The following is a 16,645-nucleotide window of genomic DNA, read 5'->3' as shown; positions in this document are numbered from 1 at the left end:
AAGAGGTGGGGATATTTTTGGCCTTTTTTTATTATTATTATTAAAAGCAAAGGATAATAGAAACAATTGATTTTAAAATATGAAAGTCAAGAGGTAAGAAATATGGTAGTTGCAGCAGCACATATATAATAACAGTCAGACAGGGCATTAAGTTGTGTTTTGGCACTAAACCATGACTTGTGTAGAAGTGATGCCATTTGCAGACACTCATGACCTGTCTGGCTTATTCAAGTTAATCCAACAGCAATGTTCCAAAAATCCTCACAACCTGCATTTCCTGTCACACTATACAGTCATTGGGTTTGCTTCACAGAACATTTCTCTCTTGCTATATTTCGTGGATTTTAAGTATCACCTGAAGACAACAGAAAACAGAGTAAGAAATAAAGCTGAGTGTAGGCCTTGGTATTCAGAAGGGTCCTCAATTCCTGCTGGGCCAAAGGCATTTCTGCTCAGTTTTCTAAAAATGACATCTTTCCATTAAGGACCATATAGAGAGAAACCTCAATTCCAAATTTAGAGCACGTTAAAGCACTGTCCCAGCTCAATGGTGGCAAAGCTTTAAAGGACAAAAACCACACTGGAGGACAACTGATGGGTACGTGACAGAGTCACAGAACTGCTACACCAAGTGCCACTCACTGCAGGCCCTTTGTTCCAGCAGCTCTTGGCTCACCAGGATCCTTTCCACAAGCAGAGACTGCTCCTCAGCCCACACCTCTCCTGAAACCACACACTCTCCCTCCTGCAGATCATCCCAGATGTACTGGAAGGGGCTTGGGGAATCAGATGTCTGAGGGTCTGTGCTTTGGGGCAGGAGAAAAAGCAGGATGGACCTGATGGGACCAGGTTGTGAACAGAAACCCTGACAGCCCAACAGAAAAGGGCCTTCCAGGGAAACCAACACCAAGGCAGAGGAGGTGGAAATGCAGGAGGAAGGGCAAACAAACACAGCAGAGTCCACTGAGGGGCAAGGAGGTGAAGGGGAAAACACACAAGTCATCCCTGAAAGGTGCTGCTCCCTTCCTGTCCAAAGGCCAGCTGCAATCTCTACCAAAAATTCCACTTTTAAAATCTTTTGAACTCTTTCCAGCCCCAGAGACAGAGGTTTCAGTTTCTGGGGAAGGGCACTAGGTTTAAGAGCATGGGCTCTCATTTTTCAGTGTTTCCTTTAGACTGCACAAGGCAAAAACTCCTCCTGAGCTGTGGCTTCCATTTACCCAACACAGTCCCATGCCAGCCCTATGGCAGCCACTGAATTCCCAGGTTCTCTTAATGGAAAGATATTGTGTCCACACCCAAACTTTATTTTCCACACATGGCTGGAGTGTGAAAAGAGATTACATAAAAGCAGTGTTTCCTAACCAGCCAAGGAGAACCACCCACTCTCCCTCCACCCACATCAGAAAGGCATTTTTCCTGCTCAAAGGAAAAAGATAGAATGGATTTTTGCTGCCCTTGTGGGCCCTGTGTAACACCTCCAGGCAAGCAGGGAAAATGGAGTAGGACAAGTCCCCATCAGCAGCACTCTCTGCACAGTGCAATTGAAGTGACATGGTGAAAGGGATTTTTGCCAGCAGTGACACTGGATGCTGGAGCATCCCCACCTCCCATGTGGAGGTAGAAACCTCTCAGAAACACAGCTCTGTGGGTAAGTAGGACACTTCTAGGATCCATCACCAGGGGTGCCTTCTCCTATTTGCATCTCAAAGGCAGAAATTAGGTGACAAAAAAAAAAAAAACCCACCCAAACAAGCAACACAACAGAACCAAGTAAATAAACTTCTGAATACATCAAGCTCTGAGCAACAATATTGCCAAGCAAAAGTAGATATTCAAAACACCTTAACTGACATACAAAGTGAGTTTCACTACTAAATCTTCACCCAAATACATACAGAAAAAAAATCTAAGTGATCTTCTTACAGATCATAACTTTTTACAAATCCTAACTCAAACTCCTTCACTAAGATGAACTGCTCAGTTAACACTTCCATCAGAAGACAGATTTTGTGATTTTGTTTCATGAAACACAAAAGAATGAGACTTCAAAATGAACACAATCTCCACAAAAAGAGTTCTTACTCTAAAGTTTTTCAGCCAAAATTTCATAATGATGCAAGTTAGTAAAGCTCTTTCAGCATTGCAGCCAAGATAGAGGCTGACCTCTTATTTATGAGTGGTACCACTTTATATGAGCTACTGAAGCACTCCAATTGATGGCTCTTAGAGAACTTTTTTACGTGCCTGGTTTTAACCAGAAACATTCTGCAATTTTTACCTTGGATTTATGCAAATTAAATATTCCCTAAAAAAAACCCTCAAAACCAAAAAACAAAACACCCACAAATAGTCCCGTTGCTTCTTTCATTAGCATGAAGTCTCATATTTTAAAACTGCATTATGATTTCAGCTAAAATATAATGTCCTTCAATGAGAATCAGATTTCAGTGTTGTTTAAAAATAAAGAACCTGACACCAGCGTGACAAAGATGTGTAATTTTAAACCCTCATTTTAATTTTTGCTGATTTCCACTAACTGCTGATGTTACAAGATGCTGACATTACCAGCATAAAACTTCACATTTAAATACCAAAATCTCAGATAAAAAGTAGAGAAATAAAGGGAGATTTCTCACACAACTAATGAAAGTTCTTTCCAAATATTTCCAGAGAAAAATGTTCAAAATTAAGTAAGCAAACTGACAATTCCAAGAAAATCAATTTATGAGAAAAGAGCCTTTTTGCTTCCCAAAAAATATAGTTGCCAAAGGAAAGCAGAGGACTTCAGTCTAGTCAGAGAAAATAAGGACTGAGCCAGAACAATTCCTGTCCCTCCTCACTGGATTTGTGTAAGTGGAGGACCCTTCCCTCTGCTCCCATGTGTCTCCTTCCAGTCAGCAGCAGCAGAACTGTGCTGACACAGCTTCATTGTTCTGCTGCCCTCCTCAATTTGTGTATGAGCTCAGCATTAAACCAGACAAAACCCACAGAAACACTGAGCAAACCTCACCTGCTGCCCAGCTCGGCTTTGGCAGGAGGCTGCATTAGGCTGCTCGGTGGCAGTTTCAGCCTCCAGAGCTTCAAAACCACTTCCTGGATTAGATTGCTGGAAAATGCCTGCTAGTCTTGAAAAATGAGCAAAAATGGAGTCTAAGAATCCATTTCACCACCTTTGCAAGCCTAGGAAATGAGCAAGACACCAACTAACAGGCCAGGGACTGCTTTTACCTTACAGACCTCCCACAGTGGGACATTGTGAAAGGCCTCTCCTGTTAACATAAATATTTAACAATAAAGGAAAACAGGGGAAAATTAATACTCCAAGGAATGGCATCTGTGACATGACTCACAAGTCATGGAAAAGTTCCATTTGCAGCAACCCCTCCAGGGCAGATATGAAAGAGAAATTGTTCCTTCAATGCAAACCAAGTTGCTCATGTGCCCACAGTGGAGGCTGCCCCAGCAGCATTTCTATCTCAAGCTGTTTAGCAACACATGTGGCCATTTAAAAGTTAATTATTTCAAGTTCTCAGATGCCTAATTTCCTACTGCAGTACAAAACAAGGGCACACAACTTCACAAGAATTTCCTGAGAAAAGTAGCTGCCTACACAAACTCCATTTAAATCATCTCCTGTTATGATGTGATTGTTCTAAATACGGGATTTCACCAAATATTTAAACCATTCAAGATGAAGAACATTAACTATTAATAGCACCTTTTCACATCATTAGATCAGGCTGCAGAGTCACAGCAACTCATTAGTTTTTCTCATTTGGCTCTTTTTAGTTACAGGTCTAAGTTTTTAAAGAGAAGTTTCCAGTTTAGGAAATTATTTGGAAATCTTAGGAGGAAAGTGTGCAGGCTGCTACAGAAGATGGGAGTTGTTGAAGATTTAAAGGGGAAAATGGAGCTCCATTTTGGACACCCTGAGGGCATCACAGCTGGGATCACAAAAGGAGCCAAGACCTTTGATCATTAACAAACCCAGCTGTAGGTCATTTCAGCCCTTCATGGCAATTACTGCAAAGTGGAATCACGCATCACCTGCGGGGAGAGTTGGGCTGCACTATTTGAAGTGCATGAAGAAAACAAGTTCAAACGAGCATTTTAAATTGTCTGTTTCTGCAAACAGCTCTCCAGCAAATAACATTTTCTTGTTGTCTAAGCAGAAATCTATAATCCAACTGGTTTGTAAGTTTTTTTTTAATATCATTTTTACATGGTCCAATTTCACAGCTTCTCCTCTTTTAAAATAGCTCCACCTGAGGCAAGCTGTCCCTGTAAAGCACCGGGACAGAGGTGAGCTGTGTGCATTTCTTCTCCTTTTGATCAGCTCTTCAGTGAACAGAAAGGCAGCTCCATTCCCCTGCAACGCCCAAGTGCCAACCAAAGCATGGACAGAGGGACACAAGGAAGAGAAATTAATCCTGGCTCTGTCACAACGTTCCCTGTTACAATTCCCAGGCTGCCAAATTAAGAGCCCACCACCACGGTGTTTCCAAAAGGCCATTAAACACTCAGGCACAGCCACCATTCTCACCTCACTCTTGCAACCACTTTGGTCGGCAACACCAGGGCCAGGACCCAAAGCATTTCAGAGAGTGCTTCTCTAATGCCACTTTCTGCTAAAAGTCCCTCATTCACCGAGTGTCACCCCTCGTCCCCTCACAGCAGGAACAGCGTTTTATCAGGCATCTTTTGTTAGCAAAACTAAACAAACAGAGAAAAAAGTCCCCCAGTTCAGCTCCAAAGAAACTTTTCACTCCTCTCACACCAAGAGCACACAGAATTCCCACAAACAGGATGCACATACCTTTCCCTGCCCAGCAATCCACAGGAGCTCACCACGAGGAAATGAAACCCTCTCAGGAACAAAGAGAAAACTGTTCTGCTCCTGTTCTGTTCTCCTCCCAAAGCTCAGGGAGGAGTAAATGGCACAGCTCAGCACCACACACCTTGGCTGTACCTTCCCCCTGCAAGGTACCGACTCCAAGCACAGAAATTCTGCTTTATTACCCAAATTAGCATCAGGTGGGGGCACAGCCTCCCTTTACTGAAGTCAGGTGGCCACAATTAACCCCAGCTGTTCACAGCCCCCCTCTGATGGCCTGAAATGCCCACTTCACAATCACAACTATATTTAATATAGAAATCAAATGTGTTTAATAGCAAAGTAAAACCTTAATTTAAAACCATCTAAAACACGAGCATTCCCAGATTCAGCATTTACAGACAGCAATTTATACTGTTTCAATGTGTTGATTAAAAAGAAGCAGAAAGAAACAATGTAGCCAAGTGCAAACACACGTGTCCAGCTAGACACAGCTTTAAATCCAAGCACTCAGTCTTTGGCAACATTTGTAACCAAAAAAACCTAGATAATTCCTCTAAAAACTAAGTAACTCTTCCTTGAGACCCAGACACGTTAACCATAAGTTGAAATAACAAATAGAAATTTGAGTTCTGGCAGTGCCACAAAGCAGAAAAATAGAGTAATTACATCAGAACTTATTCAAAGGCAGGAGGTCTAAAGAGCCATGCAAATCCTATCATTATGCAGACATTATCCAATTTAATTTTAGAGATTATACCAATCATAAGATTCCCTTTCACTGATTTGTACAGATGGATTTTTCCCTGCTTTCCCCACAATTAAACAAATTAAGCAGTATTTAGATGAGCAACCTTATCATTGCAGAAGAATGTATTTATTAACTAAAATAATCTTTAAAGAATAGAGACGAGATGCTGCTGATTTCTTTTGGCATCTCTTCCCAACACATTACCTTGTGTGACAAGCCTCTGACACAAGAGCTTACAGTCTGCAAAATAAAACAAAATGGTGCATAAGATGTCTGATGGATGAGATACAGAGAGTAAGAACATGGACTCAGTGTAGCCATCAGTATCTGCAGAATATATTTTGATTAAAGGGGAAAAGCAATATGAAGATTCAGAGCCTTGATGACCTCCTGACTCCCAAGGGGATCACGTATCAACAGCATTACAGGAGATTTTGGTCAATACAGATTTTGCCCAACCATTTCTTTTTTTTAAATACACAGGGAAACCCCAATTTTCTTGTCTATCAGTGTGATCTTTAAAGGAAGCCTTGGTTCAAAGCCCTTTAAATCCATCTCTCTGAGCAGACCTGGCTGAAGCCCACAAAGAAGGAGCCTCTGTGTCACCAGTGCCATTTTTCTCCTGGCTTGTTCCTTTGTGTTCTGAGCCCCAAGCTGCTCTGCAAGGCCTCACACATGCTCCTTGGTCTGTTTTCCTTGGCACTGCTCGCCCTGCCACACACAGGGGACACACACACAGACAGGCATGAAGGAATTTGCTCTCCTGTCAGAAAAGAGGGGAGAGCAGGGTTCAAGGAAAACTGTCACCAACCAGTGCTGACTGGATAAGCAGGAGGATTTTGACAGACTGAGAACATTTTAACTGGCAACAGGAAAGTTTATATTTATCTCAGTCTTGTGTCTCATTTAAGACATCTTAGCTAACATATTCTCCCTAGCTGATGGAGCTGATGACATGATTGCCCTGCTCATTAAAAAGCTGCAGTAGAAGCTGGGAGCATCTCAGACACAAAGCAAGTCTCCCAGCAAAACCATGGAGGTTAAACTGGTATTCCCAATACTCCTACATTGAGAGGGAGATAAAATTAAAAGTATTTTTTCTTTATTCATCAGAAAAGCAACAAATTGAGATAAAACCATTAAATCATGGGAAATCATGGGGAAAATCAGTAATTTAAAAACATAAAATCTAACCTAACTTAAAATCTTCATATTTTGACAGCTACAGCTGGCAGCAGATTGATTATTTCCATTTGAAAGATAAAAAACATTCCACTGAGATAATTTGATTTTCTCAGACCTTGTGAATATTAATAAGGCCATTATTTTATGCTGTTGTAATAGTTCTTATTGATGGAAAGGCCAATTAAAAAAGCCATCCACCAAGCATGTCATCTGTCTGGAGTGCAGCAGCTCAGTTCTGGCTGTCCTATGCTGCCCTAAAAACTGAGACTGCAGAATAAGTAGAAAACATGCAGTGTTTCCAAATCATACACAGGAGTCATTTCTACTTTAGATCATAAACAAAGAATTTTTTTAAAAACTGCATTAAAACATTACTTTTCTACTGAGGTCTCACAGTTCACTATTTTTACTTGGCAATAATAGCTCTTTTTTTTCCTTTCATTTCTAAAGCAGCTTGAGAGTTACACAATTTTCCTCCTACTTCATGTATAAGCATTTCTGAATATCTTCAGATAATTTACCTGTAAGCTCCAAGCTGCTTTCAATTTTCTAGCCAATAAAAAAACCAAGAACTGTTTCCTTGCCTCCAAACTAGAACCCAAAGGACATTTTCAGATTGAACTATGCTTTGCTAATTTTTCTATCTGAGTTTCAGAGTTACTATAGAAACCTGCCAGCACAAATAAAAAGAAGAAGCTTTTGTCAAAATATTAACAGAAAATAAAGAAATATCACTCCAGCACACCAAGTGCTCCAGTTGAAGGCTAACCACCCTTTGTTCCTTCCCAGCACACAAAGCCAGGATCACAGGACAGCCATCAAGCAGCTGGGTGTGGCAGAACGGACATGGAAACAGGCAAAAAGCCTCAAAATCCCCCCAAAACTGTGTGGCCACCACCAGAGCCCCCCAGAATTCCAGCAGCATGGGAACTGGGCTCCAGGGGTAAGAAGACTGATGCCTAAATGGCTCCTCCTAAGCAGCCAGGCTCTTGGCCTGAGTGCTCTCCAAAATCCTGGGCACTGGAGGATGAAAAATGAACACAACATCTGCTTTCCCAGCAACTTGGAGAAAACCTCTGACTGGGGAGCCTGAACATTCCCTCAGCTTCCACAAGTGCTGCTGTTTGTGGTTATCTGTGAGATAAGAAAGAGGTTCTGTGGCCACCAGTGGTGATGCAACAAGGCAGTGGTCACTCCATAGCCGAGCTGGAAACTTCCTGAGTACAGGCTGGGAGGAGGGGAAGGAGCGCAAACAAACAGCAGCTCCTCAGTGCCTCCTAACCTGTGGTTTGGAGGATTTCATCTCCAAGGGGAAAACTCCCAGTGCAATCCAAAACTTCCCTGAGGGCTCCATCATTATAGGGTAGGTGGAACTGTGTGGTTTTATCCTGGAAAGCGAGTCCAGGCACACACACACAAGGCAAAGACACCATCAAACTTGGCAGGGCTGTCCTTGCACACACTCCTGCTCACCAGAGTCAGGGCTGCTTGGCTTCTGAAACTCTGACACCAGCTCAGTACAGAAGCAGGCCCCCAGTGCTAGACACTGCACATGACCATGAATAAAACTGAATAAAGAAAATGATCCTTTGCTGAACTCACCAAGATGGAAACATGAAATGTGAAAATGAAGGTTTACTATACAGTCAAGTTGCAGATTATTCTCCTCTCTACAACAGAATTTTTTCCAAAAAAATCACATTCTAAATTAGATAATCCAGGTTATGAGCACCTCCCTCAGAGCTTTGCTGACTATACTTGGGAAGAGAAAATGTCTTGCACCTCAGAGAAACTCTGAAGATCAGTGGGTACATAATTATTTATTACATATTTATTACAGTGGGTAATAAATGAAGGGTGCAAATGAAAGTCACAAGTGACAGCATTCAAGGACAACTCTGTTTTTTCCAAGTCATGCTGCATCCTGTGCTTAAAATGCACACAACTCCTCTGAAGGAGTCCATGCAGACACAGCAGCACAACAGAAAGAAATCTGAGGAGCAAATCTGCTGGTTTAGAATTTGGATCAAATGCAAATGCAGGATGAGCAGGGTAAAAGGTCCTCACTGGGCTGAGCAGAGCAAGTATGGATCTGCATTTATTCAGCACCTCCTGCGGCTGGGCTCAGCCTGGCCAGGGACAGCTCCAGGCAGCTCTGCTGACCTCTGCATGACACTGGCTGGCAAACCTTCCTGAGACCTCTCCTCAGCATGGATGAATTCCAGAAAAAATCCTACATAATCACGTGGAAAAGCAAGACTAATTAATAAACTGGCCCTCCACAACGTTTGCATATGTATTTAACCCAGGTCAGCTGAAGGCAACAGACTTACAAGGAAACATCTTTATTCTCTCTGCATGCTGGCCTAGGGCCAGTCTGGTGGATTTCATGTACAGCCTTCCGGTAAGTGCAGCTTAACTCCAAAACACACCAGTCTCTTCCAGAAAAGTGATCTATGAGCCTCCTTTTGCTGCAGAATCTAGGGCTTGAAGAAGCAAAGTGGTATCTACCCATCATAGTACACTGGTTATCCTTACTTTGGGCAGCTAGCCAAAAAAAAAGGGTACTACTTTGACCATGGATAACTATTTCTGAATTTTATTTTTTTTTCACTCTATGTAAATTCAGGTAATCAGAAGATTTAAGCAGTAATCTTGCCAGAACTGTAGTTTCTGCTACTCACAAAAGAGCAAGTACAAAAAGCCCAGAAATCATTCAGGAGAAGCCAAGTTTGAGTGCAGAGCTCCTGCTTGTTTTCTCCTCCTGCAAATATTTATATTAGCTCTTCAGAAGGTAGGCTGCTGTTACCCTGTCAGGGACTTGCATTATATATAATTATGTCACAATGATACTGAATACTCTTAAGTGTGTAACTAAAAGCAATTACAAAGGTTTTCTTTTTAAAAACACCTCCATATATACATAAAATCCATTTCAATGGGCCATCAAGCAGGTAATATATTTTTGCTATTGTTCCACTGCCAAAAGGCAGCACCATGGCCAATTGTTGCAGATAAAAGAAGCCCTACTATTCTCTGCTACAGGCCATACTCTCCTCCTCCTGGAAACAGAATTTCAAAGTCATTTGCCTCAAATCCTCATAAATGAAAGCATTAGATTTCAAATATGAAGAGATTTTTTTTTCAAAATTTCTAGACTGTGAATTGCAATTCTTCAGTTAGACCTGAAATTCAAACAGCAGAGCTCAAAGTAAGTGAAACAACAACTCTGCAGAGAGCAAACCACAGGACCACGTGGCTGTCCCTGCCATGGCCACCCTGCCACCAGTTGCAGGCAGCAAATTCATTTTGCAAGTCTCCCAGCATGACTGAGAGTGAACTCATTTGAAACCAAGCCAAATATCTTGACCCAGACGGTTTTAACACCCACTGCTAAATGCAAAACTAACAAATATTTGATGTTTAAATGGATATCTAACATGATGGAACTAAGTGCTCCTGCATCTGAGAAGGGCAAAGTACTCGTGAGATAACCTGGCAATACTTTTATCAACATCATTTGCTCTCATCCCGGAGTTTCAAGTACAGAGCTTCTAATATTTCAACTCATCATTAGATGAGCATTGTGTTACAACACCTTGTCTTTGGAAACCAGGCCTCCCCCAGATGCCAGTCCTTACTTCAGAGCCCTAAATTAATCATCACTGACAAATTAAAATCACTCCTTGATGCCACTTCTCAGCTATACTACGCAATTCTCACAGTTAGGTCTCTAACACAGAACTATTTCAGGAATTACTGTGCTCTTTTTGCCTTATCCTTCAGGGGTCAGAGAGGGAAAAAAAATCCAAATCACTTCCAGAAAACATGCTTTCATCCCTCCTTTTTAAAGCAACATGATTTGGTAGATCCTATTTCTTCCATTCAGTTCTGTTTAAACCATCCAGAGCTCCACTCAGAGAACACGCCTAGAAAAAATTTTGTTCATCCATCATATAGAATCCCTCCTCTTCAGTCTGTTGCAAGCTTTTGTCATCATCTGTCCTCCAAATGGTGGAAACAAAAAAAATTCATCTCCTTGGCATATTGCTACATAGAGAGCTTCCAGAAGAACAAAACAAAGTAGGCTTCGTGAAAGACACAAGTACCCATAAAGTCCCATCACACATGCAAATAAAAGGCATTGTGAAACTTCCTCTGAAAAAACTAAATTCAGGTTTTGACAGGCCTTTTTTAAAAGTATTGTTACAGATTTTTTTAAATTAGATCTTGAGTATCATGGCCCCTCATACTGTGGTGTTTAGTTATTATTAAAATCCTGCATCTTTACAACATCCCAACACCACAACAGCAATGAAGGTAAGCACACACCATGACGATCTCAAGGCACTTGAATTCGTTCCTTGTCACTGTTTTAGTGGCCTCAAGTCAGCTCTTCTACTTTGAATTAAGGGGAAGTGGAGCCAAAGCACACTCGCAATCCGCATGCAAGGCATTAGTCATGCGGGTCAGCTCCCGGATTAGACCTGAGAAGGGCTCTGGCAATCGGGCAGCACCAGCAATTGTTGGGGGTGACACGCCCTCCGCTCCACAGCCCTGTGCTCCGCCGAACCCCCACATTACGGGGCGACGCCTTGGAGAAGCCCCAGGTGACAGCCGTGGCTAAGCCGTGGCCATCCAGGACGCGAGGCTGACATTCTTATCCAGGACTGCCACACCTAGAGCGGCGAGCAGCCCGGTCTCCCTTTGTGCTACCGCACATTCCTCCCTGGGTCACCGCTTCCCTCTCGGGGGCTCAGCCCCGCAGTCCGCGGCCGGGGCGCGGCGTCCCCACGCAGGCTGCGGCCGCAGGGCTGTGCCGGCCAGGTGGAGGGCCGGCGGCTCCGCAGTCCCTCGCCTCGCCCCTCCCTCCAGGCGCTGTGTTAAACATGAGTAAGATTACAAGTATCTTATGTTTCCCTCCTCCCCCGCGCTCCCACGCCCAAACCCGCAGTGCCGGGCCGCCCCGGGGGGAACCGTGCCTGGGACAATGCGGCGAGGGGAGGAGGGCTCTGCGCCGGGAGAGAAGCTGCCGGAGCCGCGACGACGCCGCGGCCGGTCCCTCGGGACTCGGCCGGTACCGCGGGCAGGGCCGTCCCCGCGGGGCTCAGCCGGTTTGCCGGACACGGCCGCTGTCTCTGGCCTCGGCCGGTACCCCGGGCTCGCCCCCCGCTCCCGCCGCGACGCGGCCGTTGCCAGGCGGCGGCGGCGGCGGCCTCGCCCCCGGGCGGCCCATGTGCGAGGCGGCGGCCGGGGCGGCGCTTCCCCCTCCCGCCATTAGCATAACACAGAGGGGAGGAGGAGGGAAAGAGAAGAAATTATAATGAAAAAAAAAAAAAGAAAAGAAAAAAAGAAAGAAAGGGGAGGGGGAGCCCTTTCTCCAGCATGAGCTGCGGCGGGGCCGCGGGGAGCGGGGCCGCGCCCGAGCGCGGCTGAGGGGAGGGAGCGATGCCGCAGGAGGCGGCCGAGGGCCGGCAGACAAAGGGAACCTCCCGGCGGGGCAGCGGGGCTCGAGGACCGGAGCGGCTCGAGTGGAGGCTCCCCCGGCCGGCCGCCGCCCTCCCCGGGCCCGGGGCGGGAGCACTCACCAGCTGAGCCGGAGGAGGACCCTCTGCTCCGGGGAACAGCAGCAGGCTCGGGCTTGGGCGGCTGGGGCTGCGCGGGCCGGGCGGGGGCCGGGACCTGCTCCTGCGCGGGGGACGGCGTCGTGGCAGAGGAGGAGGAAGAGGACACAGCTCCCCGGGGGCTCCAGTCGGGCTGCGGCGGCTCCGGAGCAGCGGGGCGGGGCGGCTCGGCGGGGCCACCGAGGTCCAGCAGCTGTGGCGGCCGCTCCTGCGGGGCTGCGGCGGGAGCCGCGGCAGGCTTCCTCTCCATCACCTCCAGCTGCTCGTCGAAGTCTTCGTCCTCGTCTTCCTCTTCCTCCTCTTCTTCCTCCTCCTTCTCGTCGTCGAGCACGAACTGGTAGTTAAACTGTGGCTGCTGCGGCCGGGCTGGCCCGGAGGAGGAGGAGACCAGGGGCGACTGGTCCAGCTCGTCCATGGTGCCTGGAGCGGGCGGAACAATGAGTAGTGCGGGAGCGGGGGGAGGCGCGGGCTGCGCTGCCGCCGCCGCTGCGGGACCCGCACTCCACGCCCTGTGAGTCACCGCCCGGGAGGCGCGGGCGCGCCCGCCCCGCCCAGCGCCCGGAGCGGCGGCGACGCCAGCCAATGGGAGCGGGAGAGAGCGAGGAGCAGCCAATGAAGAGCGGGCTCGGGCGTGGCCTCCATGAATATGCATCAGATGGGCGGGCCCGATTGCCGGCGGAGAGGGGCTGAGAAGTCGGGTAAAGTTCAGCCCGGAGAGCGCGGGTGGGGCGGCAAAGGAGACGGGGCACGGCCCGGGGCCCCTCCATCCCCCCGTGACAGACAGCCTGGGAGTGCATGGCGTGATTCACCGCTCCCCTCGGCCAGGAGTAGTGTCATTCTCTCTTTTTTTGTTATTTTAAACAGCGGCCAGAAACCCTCAGCGATTTCCAGAAAGAGAAGGGGATGGCTGGGCTCCCGGGCACGGACGGCGCCGGGCACCCATCCGCCCTAGCCCGGCCTCTCTCACCCTGGATGTGACCGAAGGATCCCGGGCCATCCCTGGTGCCGCCGCACTGCGGGGCCGGGAACAGCGAGGCGCCGGCCCGGTCCCGACCCCGATCCCAATCCTGTTCCTTGGGCATCGCGCCCATCACCGCAGGCACATCCCTGGGGCGGGAAGTGCAGTCAGCCAGCGCCTTCCTCCGATGGGAATGAAAGTTTTAACCAAAACATGATGCAAAAACCTTCCCGTGTCTGAAAAAAACCAGGGAGGAGACATTCTCAGAAGACATAAACCTGTTTAACCACCCGTGCTGGTATAAGGCCATGAACAGATATCATCTCTTTAGAGAATGAATTTAAATTGTATAACTTCTGCGGGAAAGAATGGAAAGGAAAAGAAAAATTAAAGGAGAAAGGAGAAAAATGGAAGGAAAAAGGAGAAGAAGGAAGGAAGGAAGAGGAAAAAGGGGAAAAATGAGGAAAGAAAAGAGGAAAAAGGGAAGGAAAAATGGGAAAAGGGAAGGAAAGAGGAAAAAATGAAAGAAAAAGGAATAACATAAAGGAAAGAGGAAAAAGAAAAGAGGGAAGAAAAAGGGAAGACGAAATTTAAGGCAAGAGGAAAGGGGGGAAAAAGAGGAATGGAAAGAGGTAAGGAAGAGGAGAGGGAGAGCAGAAGAAAACTTGGCACCTACCTCGTGTTCGACTCTGGTGTGGTCTCCAGCTTTCTGCTCAGAGATGGAACATTGGCCAAAGCCCTTAGGGCAACACTTAATTTAACTAAAATAGCTTCTATTTGGATGCAATTTCCACCCACACAGCTGCCTCAATAATACCAAAAGGCCTTATAATTCTATATTTAACACTACTCCAACATTATGATGGGTTTTTAACCCACAGATGATTTATTGTCCTGTATGAAAGATTAGTTCATGGAAACACTCGGAGCAAGCAGCTGCCAGTTCAGTGAGACAGGAGAAGTTAAGGAAAAGAAGCAGCTCTCCTGTCACTTCCCTTGTGCAATGGATGCAGGGATGGACATTCTCTGAGCTGTCCCATCCAGCCCAGAGCAGAAGCTCCCAGGGGGGATCAGTTCAGTGCTCCTGAGCACACAGAGGGACTCAGGGGCAGCTGCAGAGGGAAGAGCTTCTGGCTGGAAACTGGGGTTCAACCGGCAGCTTCAGTCACGGCCTGAAAAATGGGATGGCAACAAGGCAATGGAGGGGCTCCATTCCCAGCCCTGAGCCCTCTCCTGCCTCAGGAAAACCTATTGTATTCTTTGCATGAACAGCCTGAACCCAAACATTTGCTGCTGCTATTAGTATTGGGAAGGCCATGCTAAGGTACCCCCTTTTCTAAATAACAAGAGACCTTCCAGCTTCCAGTCCTAATCTTCTCAAGGCCAAGGTATATCCTCTTACCACTTTTCCCTTTAAATTGTTATTTGTGTCTGAATTTTAATTCCTAAGAATATGTTTTGTCCAGCCCTTGCTTTCCAAAGCTAACACTGGAGAAGCTGTGCTGCCACCCTTTCCCCTGCTCCTCCAAGCAGCCTTTCCCTGCACCCAATCCAGTCTCAGATCAGGCACAGGAAATTCCAGATGAGATTTTTTTTTCCCAGGAATGTCCCTATCACTACCAGAAATTACCAAAATAAATGTGCAAAGTATTTTTGTAAATACAGTGAGGGCAACATTGTAATTCTGATAGACATAAATGTTTCCAGCAGGTGAATAAGCCTGACAAACTGTGAGGTCTTTAGATGCCATTCTTTGCCACTAAGATTTTGGGTGTTCATTGACAAATTCTCCATTTATCTTTTCAAGTCAGCCCCTTTTACAGTGATATAAGGGATGCTGCTGCAGCAGCAGCAGAATGGAGGCATAGCAAATAAAATGCTTTGATTGAATAAGGTCTTTATAATTTCACCAGCAAATCTATGTTTTGCATCTCTTGGTTAAACAAGAAAATGGATTTTCAGAATTCCATTATAAAATAACCTAAGGCAAAAAGGTACCTTTAAAAAATTGTCAAATTCTGAGTACAGACACGGTGCTGACATATTTAACTAGGGGGATTTTTGGTCATCTACAAGAAGGAGAAAATCTATATATAATTTGGCTGATTTTATCAGAATACTTGGAAGAGTATCTATCATCAATTAAGAACAAATGAAAGGAGTTTTTATTTAGAGACAGGAAGTGACTAAAGGTCTTGGGGGGAAACAGGAAGGGAGTTCCATTTTCCCTGAGCAACTCAAATTAACAGGCAAGGGGAAAACAGAACTCTATAGTACTGAAACTATTGCAAAACATGCCAGGTTTTAGCTCTTTTACAATTTTGCTAGGAAGATTGACAACAAGTAGGAGTATTTTGCAGATATTCAGCAATTTATTTTACTTAAAACTTAGTTTTCATCAGCTGTTTTCTTATAGCAAAGTTAGGAAGGAAAGCGTTCCATGAGAGAAACCCCAGTGGGGATGTTTCTGAATTTCCACAGCAGTGCTGCCAGTGGTTATGTACTGGTGGGATTTTGTCAGTCCACTCTGACCTTCTGCTTTATCTCACACAGAAGGAACATGATATCACAGCAGATCATGGACTAAGATAATAATGGTGATAGCACAAATGCAGTACTGTCACTTCACAGCAGGATCCAACAGGAAAAACCCCACATTTGATCTCAGATAGAGATTTTAAAGGATGGATTTAAAATTGCGAGGGTGGCTGGGTTTCTGTCCCTCCTTTTAAGCTTTAAGGACAATCTCCCAGGTTTCAGACATAATGTCTTTATCTCTGAAGGATAAAACTCTGCAATTCTTTGTTTTCAGATCATGCCAGTGCTGAATCAAGCAGATTTGCCTCACAGGTCTGTCTTCACTTGAACACCTGCTGTACTTCTTTTCAAGATCAGCAGTGACATATTGTGACAAAATCACTGCTTAGTTTATTAATACAAATGCAGCATATGGAGGGGGGAAAGTGTGAAAACAATAGAACAAAGGGATTTCCATCTCTTGATGGTAAGCGAACCAGGCTGGGCTTTATCAGAATCTTCTATGGGTCCTTCCTTGTCCTCTGCTATAAATAACATTTTCTTGATGAGAACTTCTCTAACCTGTTATATTCTTTAGTGTTCCAGGCACTTCTTACTCTGGAATTGTTTGATTGGAATCAAACACATCCATTGCTACAGTAAATGTCCCACTACCCATGTCAATATAGTCTGATTCAGGCCTGTCACAACACACCCTGCAGAACTTCCTTCAGCCAGCCAGGTGCTGAGCCCACCCACCTGCACGAACGAGA

At 45.6% G+C, this 16,645-nt stretch overlaps 1 protein-coding gene and 1 long non-coding RNA gene across 6 annotated transcripts in view; both read right to left on the bottom strand.

Annotated features, from left to right (window-relative positions):
* RTN4 (reticulon 4) overlaps positions 1–12,887 on the bottom strand; it is a 40,445-nt gene extending 27,558 nt beyond the window's left edge. The window contains exon 1 of one of the 4 annotated variants that reach the window (XM_036379438.2): positions 12,362–12,887. In XM_036379438.2, coding sequence (XP_036235331.1) covers positions 12,362–12,812 — 451 coding nt within the window. In that variant the 5' untranslated portion in view covers positions 12,813–12,887. The remainder of the gene's footprint in view (positions 1–12,361) is intronic. The other 3 variants (XM_036379439.2, XM_036379440.2, XM_036379443.2) reach the window with 3 other exon arrangements.
* Positions 12,888–13,220: 333 nt separating this feature from the next.
* LOC118684549 (uncharacterized) overlaps positions 13,221–16,645 on the bottom strand; it is a 49,264-nt gene continuing 45,839 nt past the window's right edge. For both annotated transcript variants that reach the window (XR_008508263.1, XR_004979860.1), the window contains exon 4: positions 13,221–13,591. This is a non-coding gene — a long non-coding RNA (uncharacterized LOC118684549). The remainder of the gene's footprint in view (positions 13,592–16,645) is intronic.

The sequence above is a fragment of the Molothrus ater genome, chromosome 3 (assembly GCF_012460135.2).
Source record: "Molothrus ater isolate BHLD 08-10-18 breed brown headed cowbird chromosome 3, BPBGC_Mater_1.1, whole genome shotgun sequence".
NCBI classification, from domain to species: Eukaryota; Metazoa; Chordata; class Aves; order Passeriformes; family Icteridae; genus Molothrus; species Molothrus ater.
This window is presented reverse-complemented; position numbering and strand designations above follow the sequence as displayed.